Here is a 12,312-nt window from a genome sequence, read left to right on the forward strand (position 1 = left end):
AAGATCACGACCTGAGCTGAAGTCGGACGCTTAACCGACTGAGCCACCCAGGCGCCCCTGTAAGTGCTTTTTAAACATGCTCCCAGTGGATGCTCTGTTCTAGCCTCCCAGTTGACAGGGAACACTAACTAGTTGCTGGGTTCTCCCTCAAGGCAGATGTGAGCCCAGTAGGGAATTAAGCAGGCAAATCAGTTCTCAAAGACAAGCTAAGTGCTGACAAGGAATCCCCAGGGGAAGCACAGGCGCCTAATTCGTGCCCCTAGGTGACACAGTAATTATAAACGCTTCTGGCCCGTCTCTGGGGGTGGGTAGGGTTGAAGATTCCTTTAGTTCCCTCACCGGAGGGGGAAGGAGAGATCTCGATTTATTTTCCCATCTGTGAAATGGACTGTGAAGCCGGACTTGCGCTGGTGGGCAGTTTGGCCGGCTCGCGGGAGCAGGCTTTCCTTCTCCCTCCCCCATCTTTCCCATCTCAGCTTCCAAGGGTTAGGAATTTGACGATTTGAAAGTTGGTTCTCGGATCGTCAGAAGACCTCCCGAAGCGAACCTTCAAGGGGCTGCATCAGCACCAAGAGGCCGGAAAGGTGCTGGCGCCAACGTTCCGCGCGCCGACGTCCTCCCGCTCCCGGCCCCTCTCAACCTCCTGCTCCCGGCTCCTCTCAACCTCCCGCTCCTCCTTCCTTCCATCCTCCGGCTCCCCTCCTCCTCCGTCCCCGCCCCTCTCCTGCCCTCTCATTGGCCGAGCTGGCCGGCCAGGCCTCCCCGGATTTAAAGGGCCCGCTCTCCGCGCCGCCCTGGGAACCGCAGCTGGTCCCGGCCTTGCGGCCTGCGGGGGAGGCTGCCCGGAGGAGGCGGCGACGGTGGCGGCGGCGGTGCGTCCCTGGCCCCCAGGACCGCGGCTTCCTTCCTGCCAGGTAAGTCGCCAGCAGGGCGCGTGCGGCTGCCGGGCTCGCATCCTGAGCCGGCCTCCCCGCGCGGGTCTGCAGCGCACGTCCTGGGGCCCCTCTCCATCACCTTTCCCACTCCTCCAATTGCTACATCCCCTACTACCAACTCCACCTCCCTGCAGTCCCCCGGGCCTGGGCAGAGCTTTGTTGGTGGCTGCAAGAGGCCAGGTGGGGGTGAGATGGGGCACGCGGGGGATACAGGACACCCCCCACATCCGTACAAGAAGAGATGCACACGGCTCCCAAGTGTCACAGGATCTCCCTCTCTGCCCTCCACACAGAATGACTCTACCTTAGAAACCAGGGAGCCCCCTGCCCCCATTTGCTATGTGGGCCTAGAATGTACACCATTTAATTACCATCGGACCTGGACTGTTCACAGCAATGGAGAAACACATTCACCACAGGTCATGGGTTGTGTGTGTACACCCAGGGCACGCACGCACACACACACACACACACACACACACACACATTTGGTGGCACAGTCTGATGTACCCGACATTCACACCCTCCCCCAGTCCCCCGGTACCATGTCTCTCCGTGAAGGGCCCCAGACTGAAATCTGAATGTTCAAGTCCATCTTGAACATGATACATCCTGGCTCCTTCTATGTCCCCACTTTGACAGGTCTATCCATCTGTCCATCCATCCGTGGGGGTCAGCAATGGCCACCTTCAGCCGCCAGGAATTTTTCCAGCAGCTGCTGCAGGGCTGTCTCCTGCCCACTGCCCAGCAGGGCCTTGACCAGATCTGGCTGCTCCTTGCCATCTGCCTCGCCTGCCGCCTCCTCTGGAGGCTTGGTAAGTGCTTGCCACACCATGTGCCACCATGCCAGGCCATATCACACATATCCCATTCATCCATACCAAGCCACATCTTACCCTGCTACATCTTTGCCACACCAAGCCATACTCCAACATGTCTAGCCCCTTGCATCCCACCAGCCCAAGTACCATTCCGCCACACCACGTCCTTAATGCTCAGCCACCCCATGCCACACCATGCCAAGCCACATCCTGCCATGGCAAGCCAGGTTTTTCAGTACGCCTGGGTTCTGGGATTCTGGAAAGCTAAGGTTCTTGAGTCTTGGGATCCTGAAATGTCTACATCCCAAGGTTATTAGATTCTGGAATGCTGATGTCACAGAGTTATTGAGTCCCAAAGTATCATGTTGCAGGGCTTGGGCATTCTGACAAACTGAAATTCTCACATTTCAAGGCATCCAAAATGCTGGCATTCTGGATTTCTAAAATCAGGGCATGATGAGATTTCTGGATTGTAGGATTCTGGAATTGTTTCCACAATGATGGCAAGCCTATATCCAAATGATGAGGTTCCAAGTTCCCAGGGTTCCTCTTGGATGCTGAGAATTTTAGAAATCTGAGATTCAGAGATTGTATAATTTCTTTTCTTTATTTTAAGTTTATTTATTTATTTTTTTAGTAATCTCTACACCCAACATAGGGCTCAAACTCATGACCCCGAGATCAAGAGTTGCATGCTTTATTGGCCAAGCCAGCCAGGCACTCCTACTCTGCTTTCTTTCTTGTATTAAAAAATTTTTTTAATGTTTATTTATCTTTGAGAGACAGAGTGCAAGTGGATGAGGGGCAGAGAGAGAGGGAGAAACAGAACTTGAAGCAGGCTCCAGGCTCTGAGCCATCAGCACAGAGCCCAATGTGGGCTCAAACTCACAAGCCGTGAGATTGTGACCTGAGCTGAAGCTGGATGCTTAACCGACTGAGCCACCCAGGCACTCCTTCTTTTTTCTTTTATTTTAAATGGATGTTTTGTTTTTTCCCAGGTTCATCATTTTGAAATATTTCAAAGTTACCGAAAAGTTAAGGTGAAAGAATGTCATGGGCAACCATAATATGCATTTCCAGATTCTCCAAACGTCAACATCTTGACACATTAGCTCTATCTGCCTATCTATCTATCTACCTATGATCTTCCTGAATCATATGAAGAACGTGCTGACACTACACCCAAATCCTTCAATGTGTGTCCCCCAAGAACATCTTCCCCCAACAACTGCACCCTCACCCATCATCTCTCAAGAAATTTAATCTGGATGCAGTAATAGTATCCGACATAAATTGATATTCAAATTTTTCAGAGTTCCCAAAATGTCCTTTATAGATGTTTCTTTTCTTTAGTTTCTTAAACATTAAAAAAATTAATGTTTATTTTATTTTTGAGAGCAGGGGAGGGGCAGAGAGAGAGGGGTGGGGAGACACAGAATCCTAAACAGGCTCCAGGCTCTGAGCTGTCAGCACAGAGCCTGACACAGGGCTCAAACTCATGAACTGCAAGATCATGACCTGAGCTGAAGTCAGCACTTAACCGACTGAGCCACCCTAAACTTTTTTAACAGAGAGAGTGCATGCGCATGAGCTGGGGAAGGGCAGAGGGAGAGGGAGAGAGAGAATCTTAAGCAGGCTCCACACCTAGTGTGGAGCCTGATGTGGGGCTTTATCTCACGAGTTGCAAGATCATGACCTGAGCTGAAATCAAGAATCAGACGCTTAACCAATTGAGCCACCCAGGCACCCCTGTTTCTTTTCTTTAAACCCAGGCCCTACCACCTATCCAGCTCCCCAACACCCAACACCAGCTCTGGGCCTCCTGCAATCTCACCCCATTCCAACCTCTAGGCCTTTGCCCATGCTGTTCCCTCTGCCTGGGTTGCCCTCCCTTCCCTACCAGGCCATTTAACTTCCCTTTTTTTTTTTTAACTTTATTTATATATTTTAAGAGAGACAGACAGACAGCGTGAACAGGGCAGGGGCAGGGGCAGACAGAGAGCGAGAGAGAGAATCCCAAGTCAGCTCTGCACTGTCAGTGCAGAGCCCAATGTGGGGCTCGAACTGATGAAGCGTAAGATCATGACCTGAGCCGAAACCAAGAGTCGGACACTTAACCAACTGAGCCACCCAGGCAGCCCCCAACTTCCCTTTCTTGTTCTCTTTCTCTCTCTCTCACACCTGAAGGGTTGCCATCCTACCTGAAGCATGCAAGCACCGTGGCAGGTGGCTTCTTCAGCCTCTACCACTTCTTCCAGCTGCACATGGTTTGGGTCGTGCTGCTCAGCCTCCTGTGCTACCTCGTGCTGTTCCTCTGCCGACATTCCTCCCATCGTGGCGTCTTCCTCTCCGTCACCATCCTCATCTACCTACTCATGGGGTACGGGTGCGAGTCCTCATCCCCACACCATTGGCAAAAGGGCCAGTGGGGCCCCCCAGGTCACCCCTCGTGAGGTTGATCAGGACGGGGAGGGCATGGGGGTATTCCCGGATGGGGGAGGGGGAATCTGGGAGACGTGTTCTTTCTAAAGGCTGTGCGGGACAGGCTGGGCTTGGGCTCTCCCCACTGGAGGATTATTCCTCCAGGAGATTCTGCAGGCTCGGGGAAGATAAAACCCTCTCCTTTGTGGTCTCCAAGACCATGGGAGTCATGGGCCAAGACCACCTTCTTTCCTCAGTGAGATGCACATGGTGGACACCGTGACATGGCACAAGATGCGAGGTAGGCAGCCCTGGCCCTCTCACCTGCCCCAGCCCTCCTGCTCCACTCCACATCTCCTAATTCCCCAACCCTGTCTTTCCTTCCCCACTTTTCTCCCTCATCCGCCCACCCCAGTGGACACGCAGGCCTCTGATGCCCCTCACATCTGTGTCTCTCTCTCTCCACCATGACTTCCCCCTCCCGTCTGTCTGTCCTATCTCATGTCCATGCCTGACACGTGAGGAAGGGTGTCTGCTGGTCCTGGGCCCACCTGCTCACCTGCCTCTTTGACACTGTGCCCACCTGTCCACACTTGTCCTCCTCTTTTCCTACCACCTCTCACCTGGTGCCCCCCGCCCCATCTCCCCACGCGGACCTGCTCTCTGCCTGCCCACTTGACCACGGGCGCCACACATAGGGGCCCAGATGATCGTGGCCATGAAGGCGGTGTCTCTGGGCTTCGACCTGGACCGGGGCGAGGTGGGTGCAGTGCCCTCGCCCGTGGAGTTCATGGGCTACCTCTACTTCGTGGGCACCATCGTCTTTGGGCCCTGGATATCCTTCCACAGCTACCTACAGGCTGTCCAAGGCCGCCCACTGGTGAGGTCCTGGGTAGACAGGTGGGCAGGGACTGTGGGAGCCACCACGGGGCAGTGTTCATGGAGCCTTGATCCCTACAGAGCCGCCGATGGCTGCAGAAGGTGGCCCGGAGCCTGGCGCTGGCCCTGCTGTGCCTTGTGCTGTCCACCTGTGTGGGCCCCTACCTCTTCCCATACTTCATCCCCCTTGATGGTGACCGCCTCCTTCGCAAGTGAGCACAGCCTTTGAGGCCTCTGCCCCACAGTGAGGGGGTTGGGTAGGGGCCTGGGGTCTCCCCAGCTCTGAGCCTGTCTCTTAATGCTTCTATCTGTCTTCTGTTACTACAGCAAGAAACGCAAAGCCAGGTAAATGAGGGCAGGTGCTGAGGGCGAGCGGGGCTGACCGGGGGGTGGGGGCACAGTCTGTGACCGCTTTGTTCTTTAATCTGAGGCTATCTGACCATCTATCCCGTGACTAGACCTAGACTGAATGCCTGTAGCTCTTGTGTGACCAAGATTGGCTCTGTGACTTTGTATGACTGACATCGTACCACATAACTGGGTCTGGCTATCCATCTGTTCCACTGTTAGGAGCAAGTTATGCAACCACAATGGGGAGCGACAAGTATGTGTTGGTGGGTGATGCTGACCTGTCTGTGACTCTAGCTAGGGGCGTATATGGGTTGTTTGCCTATCAGCCGCTCACTCACTGTGTGAGACTGGTGTTCTGGCTGTCTAGCTGTGCCATTGTCAATGATGAGCTGTGTGCCTGTCTTTGGAGAAGATAAAGCTGGGTTGACTGGAACTCTGGCTGGGGATGGGTCTGGCTGTAGCATGCTGTTTGCCTGTCTGTGATGGATTCCACTGGTGAGTCAGCCTTCTCTGGCTGCCTGGTGTCGTCTAGCTGAGGGATTGTGACTGACCGTGCGCCTGTGCCTGGCTGCAGGACCGTCCATCCACCTGTGGTGTGACTGTAGGATTTAATCCAACTGTTTGATTGTATGACCCTGTCTCCCACTCACTCGCTGCTGATGGTGTCTGATGCTGGCTGAGGCTCCCAAATGTGGAGTGCCTTGCCCAGTGTCACCTAGCTAAGCCGCCAGGCATCATGCGCAGGAATGATTCCAGACCCTACGCTTTTTCCAGGATGCTGTCTGTTTCTCACCGTGTCTGACTGTACAACGGATGGGATGACTGTCTTGAGTGTAGTATCATGTACATGTGCACAGCAGGGTGCTTGGTGGTGTCTGTGCCTAAATAAAGGACTTCGGTGTATCTTATGGTGACTGAGTCAGACTAGGGAGCTATGAGGCTGGGAGTCTGATGGTATTTGTGTCTGGCCACATGGCTGTGTCAGTGTGTAGCGTGGTGAGGTCAAGTCTCCGACAGTGGCTGGGTCTAGATGTCTGGCCTTGTGAGACTGTAGGGCTGTGTCCTATTATAGGGCAGCTCACACATCTGTTTGAGGCACGTGAAACGAACTGACGGTGTGCAGATGCGTGTGACTGTCACAGTGCCCCTCTTCTGCCACCATGTTTCTGTCTTGTCTTGTCTTGTCTGCAAACAACTCAGGCCAGCCTCCAGGGCCTCTCTGACTCTCTTTCCTTTCTTCTCTGCTGCCTTCCTGACCCCTGGGGGCCCTAGGGGCACCATGGTAAGGTGAGTCTACAGAGTGGGGCTGGGGATGCTGACACATGGCGGGGTATCATGCTGGTGCCTAGGAATGATCCCTCTCTCCCCTGCCCCTTTCTCCCCAGGTGGCTGCGAGCCTACGAGAGTGCTGTCTCCTTCCACTTCAGCAACTATTTTGTGGGCTTTCTGTCCGAGGCCACGGCCACGTTGGCAGGGGCTGGCTTCACCGAGGAGAAGGATCACCTGGAATGGTGGGGAGGGCTGGGGGGGGCCCCCTCTCCCACAGGGTGCTGCCTAGAGGAGCCGCAGGGAGGGGGAGGGTGCTCCCAGGGGAGGGAACAGCCAAGACAGAGGTGTGGAGGTCAACTGGCGTGAGACACCACATGAATTTGCATGTCTCTTTTGCCCACAGGGACCTGACGGTGTCCAAGCCACTGAACGTGGAGCTGCCCCGGTCCATGGTGGAAGTTGTTACAAGCTGGAACTTGCCAATGTCTTATTGGCTAAATAACTGTGAGTCACCAAGTCACCACTCCAAGAGTTGAGAGTCCCCAACCCAGGCCCTTCCCCACATTCATATAACAAACATTTACTGAGAACCTATTGTGTGCTAGGCACTGAAGATACTGCAGGGACCAGGGGGGAGAAAAACCAAAATCTCTGCCCCTGTGGCGGTGGCAGTTTTGTGTGGGGAGAGCAGACAGCAAGAGAAAAAAATACATATTTCAAGTGGTGACAAGTACTATGGTAAAAAAAAAATGAAGCAAGTAAAGATAATCTGGGAGTGTTGGCACGAGTGTGTGTGTGTGTGTGTATGTGTGTGTGTGTGTGTGTTGGAGGGGGTTTTGCAATTTTAAATAAATTAGCCAGAGCAAGCCCCCCTGAGGAGGTGACATTTGAGCAAACACCTGAGCAAGGTGAGAGAACAAGCGATGCAAATGTGTGAGGGAGGAGTGTAACAGATGGAAAGCGCAGCCAGTGCAAAGGCCCTGAGGTAGGAGCATACTTGGCACTTGGAGGAACAGGGAGGAAACCTGTGCAGCAGGAGCAGAGTGAGTGAGGGAACCAGTGGAAGGAGGTGAGGTTAGAGAGGTGATAGGGGCCTGGTCCCCTAGGGCTTCACTGACCACAGGAAGGATTTTGGCTTTTTCTCTGAGAAGTGGAGCCAAAGCAGGGGTCTGAGCAGAGGATGGCTGAGGGCTGACTTGGGTCATAACAGGACCCTCTGGCTGCTATGAGAGCAGGTGGGAAGGGGGCAAGGGTGGGAGCAGTAAAGAGGCCATGGCAGCAGCACAAGTGAGCAATGGCGGTAGTGGCAGTGGCCATGGAGAGGAGAGGTCAGATTCTGGAAAAATTCTGAGGGTAAGTCTGACAGGATTTGCTGAGAGTTTAGTTGTGGGAATAGGGGGAGAGCAGAGCAAGGGTGATCCTAGGCTTTTACCCTGAGGAACTAAAAGAGTAGAGTTGACATCAGCTGAACTTGGGGATACCGTGGGAGGAGCAGGTTGGGAGGGAAGATCAGGCGCTAAGTTTGAGGCCATTATAAAGATTTTATCCCGGGAGCTCCAGCAGGTCATGGGTTCCTCACCTTGCCCTACGGCCCCCCCAGGAAGGGCAGAGGGTATCCCAGGAGCCTCTTGACCCGCATCTCCCCCTTGCAGATGTTTTCAAGAATGCTCTTCGTCTGGGGACCTTTTCTGCTGTGCTGGTCACCTATGCAGCCAGTGCCCTCCTGCACGTGAGCAGGGCAGAGCGGGATATTGAGTGGGGGGAGCTGGGCAAGGGTGGCAGCACCTCCTCACTCACTTCATCACCCCCGGGGCCCCCTAGGGTTTCAGCTTCCATTTGGCTGCGGTGCTGCTGTCCCTGGCATTTATCACTTACGTGGAACATGGTAAGCACAGAGCCCAGCCCAGCAGATGGGATGGAAGGTGGGACAGGGCTGGACCACTGTCCCCTGAGGCTAACCTGACCCCCTTATCTCCTGACATCCACCCCAGTCCTCCGGAAGCGCCTGGCTCGGATCCTCAGTGCCTGCGTCTTGTCGAAACGGTGTCCACCAAACTGTTCGCACCAGCATCGCTTGGTGAGGGTTCAGCCCAACACTCCCCCTCAAAATCGTTACAGCTGTCTCCATCTTCTTTCTGTCTCAGGATGCCCAGCTTCCTCTTCTGGCACCTGAGCCATCCCCAGAACCTTGCTTTTATTCACTAGCATCCATTTCTATAACAAACATTTATCAAGCACCTGCTCTATACACACCTGGCATTTGTCCCCTCACTGAACATTTATTGAGTACCTACTGGTATCAGGCACTATTCTAGGCACTGGAGACACAGTGGTGAACAAAACAGACTGAAGTGCCAGCCCTATGGGACAAATATTTTAACAGATGAGACAGTAAATTTTTTAAAAGTCAGTAGAGAATAATAGTTTCTTAGATTGTGATTCATGCCAAGGAGAAAATACATAAGAGAAACGGGAGGGGAAGTATCGAGGAGCATGAGTGGTTTTAATTTTAGATAGGGAGGTGACTTTCGAGCTCTTTAACTGAAGGAGATGAGGAAGAGAAGCATTCCAGGCAAAGTAAACAACCCGTGTAAAGGTTCTGAGATGGGAGAGAGCCTGGAATATTTGAGGAACAACAAGGAGGCTAGTGTGGCTTGAGCAGAGCGAGTGAGGTGGGGAGAGTGGTGGATCTTGTAGGTCATGGTGAGGATTTGTTTTTGTTTTTCATTTGCTTGCAATGAGAAATATGGACAACCTCAGATTTGTGTCTCACCCAGCAACTGACGTTTATCACCCTAAGCCCCCCAACTCAAGTCTCTCCATTCTTCCTCTTCTGCCTGAATATCTCCCCCTGGATGCCTTCAGGCTAAAGTACCCTCATCCTTGGATGAGCTCCCATGGGAAGATCTGAACCATCTTTTTCCTACCCCAGGGCATCCCTGTGCACTAGACATCCTCATTCCCGGGACCCACTGTGCCTTGCATCTCCCTGGGTTCCCCTGCCCAGGTGGGGCTGGGAGACAGCGAGTAGATCCAGCTGCCAAACATATCCATCTGTCCCCCACAGGGCCTGGGGGTGCGAGCCTTAAACCTGCTCTTTGGGGCCCTGGCCATCTTCCATCTGGCCTACCTGGGCTCCCTGTTTGATGTCGATGTGGATGACACCACAGAGGAGCAGGTGAGGTGGGGCCCTGGGCTGGAGGTTACTTAGGGTTGTGCTACCTGCTCATGGGAACCACGAGGACAAAGGTGAAGAGGCCGAGGCATGAGGACCTTGTGTCGTGCATCTCTAGCCTGTGAAGCTTGCGCTCCTCAGTCGCTCTTTCCCAGTGTCCTTCTGGTTGATTCGTATTGTTGGGGCTCTCATTAGGGCGAAGTGTGCAAACTATTTTCCTTATAGAATTGATTTCACAGAGATAAGAGTGCAAAATCCAAGTTTAACTTGTCAAAGAATTAATTATTTCATCATATTTTTGTTTAGGTAGAATTCGCATGGTTTCCTTCTTATTTAATTAAAAAAGTATTTTTACTCAGGTTGAGTGTGCAAAGTCTGGATTCTGCTTTAAGAATGTACATTAAAATGTATATACTATTTTCATTTATGTGGAGTATGCACATTCCAGATTTTACTCCTTTTTAAATGAAAAGCAATTTTAAAAAGACTGTTTCTTCCTATGGCTCTTGCAGGATTCAGGTGTTGCTTCTCTTTTAAATTTTTTATTTTTAATTGAAAATAAAACTTTATTTTATACTTTATTTTATTACTTTATTTTATGCTTTCTGTCATTAAAAGCAAATTTTATTTTTTTATTTTTTTAATATTTATTTATTTTGGGGGCGCCTGGGTGGCTCAGTCGGTTGAGCGTCTGACTTCAGCTCAGCTCATGATCTCATGGCTTGTGAGTTCGAGCTCCGCGTCGGGCTCTGTGCTGACAGCTCGGAGCCTGGAGCCTGCTTCTGATTCTGTGTCTCCCTCTCTCTCTGCCCCAACCCACTCGCATTCTGCCTCTGTCTCTCTCAAAAATAAATAAACATTAAAAAAAACTTTTTTAATGTTTATTTATTTATTTTTGAGAGAGCACAAGCAGGAGAGGCACAGAGAGAGGGGGACAGAGGATCCAAAGTGGGCTCTGCGCTGACAGGCTGACAGGCTGACAGGCTGATAGGCTGACAGCAGCAAACCTGATATGGGGCTCAAACTCATGAACCTCAAGATCATGACCTGAGCCAAAGTCAGATGCTCAACCAACTGAGCCACCCAGTCGCCCCTAAAAACAATTTTTAATTTTTATTAACGTTGGGTGCAAAATCTAGGTTTTGTTCTATTTTTATTTTTTCTTGTTTTATTTTTTAAAGTTTTTAAATTATTTAAGTAATCTCTACACCCAATGTGGGCCTCCAACTCCCAACCCCAATATCAAGAATCGCGTGCTCTTCCAACTGGGCCAGCTAGGCGCCCCTCTTGTTTTATTTTTATTAAAACATTTAAAAATAGTTCATACATATATCACAAGGTTCAAAAACCAAACAGTATTCAAGATAGTCAAGGAAAAGTCTTGCTCCTACTGTCTACCCCCTGCCCTCTTACAAGTAACTACTTTTAGTGGTTTTATTAAAATATCCTTCTAAAATGTAGGCACAAATATAAAAATATATTTTAATTCCCTTTCCCACCCCAAGTTTTGCCCTAAAGTAACTCGTGAATGATACCGTTCTGCGTGTTGCTGTTTTCACATAATTCTTGAAAATCTTCCACAAAAGTACATGGAATGTCCTCATTCATTTGTTTTCCACTGTGAGGATAGGACCCAGTGTAATTTGCCCCTTATCAGTGAACACCCAGGTGATTTCCAGCCCTTTTCCTATTGCAAGTGGTGCTGCAGTAAGTAATACCCTCGTCCCCATGTGGATTCACAGGTATAGACAGAACTATAGGATCTAGCCTTCATAGTTACAATGGAGAAGTTACCTTTTTGCCCTCCCACCAGCATTGTGTGACCATATCTGTCGCCCTGCCAACAGGGTGCCTCTCACACTTCCTGGATATGTTTGCCAGTTTAAGAGGAGGAAGATTATGAGTGAAGCAGAGTATCTTTTCATTTGGTTAAGAGCCATTGGTTTTTTTCCTTAGTGAGAATGACATACTCCTTTGCCAGTTTTTTTTTTCTTTTTGAAAGATTGATTTCTAGGAGCTCCTTGTATATTAAGGAGAGTACAGGTCAGAGAGTGGGACTGCCTTGTCTTGTTCTTAAAATAATTTTTAAAGAAGAAGAAAACATGAAAGAAAAAAAAAACCCTCTTTCATATGTACCCAGTCTCTTCTCTGGGGCCTCACCTAGGGTTACCATGGAGTCACAGAAATGTCCTTGAGCAAAGGATGAGTTTTTTGGAGATCTTTTTTATTCTTGCCGAGTGGGATTGTCACCTCTTTCTCTCCCACAGGGCTACGGCATGGCATACACTGTCCACAAGTGGTCAGAGCTCAGCTGGGCCAGTCACTGGGTCACTTTTGGATGTTGGATCTTCTACCGTCTCATAGGCTGAGGCACATCTGTGGATCCTCAAAGCTCCCTCAAGACCCCTCCTCAGGATGGGGGATGAGGGAAGGCCCTATCTCTAATTCTTGATCCCTCTCC

General features: G+C 51.1%; 1 protein-coding gene across 3 annotated transcripts; it reads left to right on the forward strand.

Annotated features, from left to right (window-relative positions):
* Positions 1 to 666: 666 nt before the first annotated feature.
* Positions 667 to 12,255, forward strand: PORCN (porcupine O-acyltransferase). 3 transcript variants are annotated; one of them, XM_027053909.2, is made up of 15 exons: positions 667 to 914; positions 1,578 to 1,750; positions 3,944 to 4,136; positions 4,435 to 4,478; positions 4,876 to 5,057; positions 5,138 to 5,268; positions 5,384 to 5,401; positions 6,680 to 6,694; positions 6,793 to 6,918; positions 7,080 to 7,180; positions 8,329 to 8,405; positions 8,498 to 8,561; positions 8,668 to 8,753; positions 9,744 to 9,854; positions 12,119 to 12,255. In XM_027053909.2, the coding sequence occupies exons 2-15, from the start codon at positions 1,615 to 1,617 to the stop codon at positions 12,218 to 12,220; spliced, it is 1,386 nt and encodes a 461-aa protein (XP_026909710.1). In that variant the 5' UTR covers positions 667 to 914; positions 1,578 to 1,614; the 3' UTR covers positions 12,221 to 12,255. The 3 variants fall into 3 exon arrangements, with proteins under 3 accessions (XP_026909710.1, XP_026909712.1, XP_026909713.1); XM_027053911.2 differs by lacking the exon at positions 6,680 to 6,694; XM_027053912.2 differs by lacking the exons at positions 5,384 to 5,401; positions 6,680 to 6,694 and having other exon boundaries at positions 676 to 914.
* Positions 12,256 to 12,312: the final 57 nt, after the last annotated feature.

The sequence above is a fragment of the Acinonyx jubatus genome, chromosome X (assembly GCF_027475565.1).
Source record: "Acinonyx jubatus isolate Ajub_Pintada_27869175 chromosome X, VMU_Ajub_asm_v1.0, whole genome shotgun sequence".
Classification (NCBI taxonomy): domain Eukaryota; kingdom Metazoa; phylum Chordata; class Mammalia; order Carnivora; family Felidae; genus Acinonyx; species Acinonyx jubatus.

What these genes read in the sequence shown, in the direction of transcription:
- PORCN (XM_027053909.2), top strand. Translation starts at nt 1,615, where the DNA reads ATGGCCACCTTCAGCCGCCAGGAATTTTTCCAGCAGCTGCTGCAGGGC. An exon ending in GACATGGCACAAGATGCGAG is followed by an intron (nt 4,479 to 4,875) that starts GTAGGCAGCCCT and finishes CGCCACACATAG; the next exon opens with GGGCCCAGATGATCGTGGCC. An exon ending in CTGTCCAAGGCCGCCCACTG is followed by an intron (nt 5,058 to 5,137) that starts GTGAGGTCCTGG and finishes TGATCCCTACAG; the next exon opens with AGCCGCCGATGGCTGCAGAA.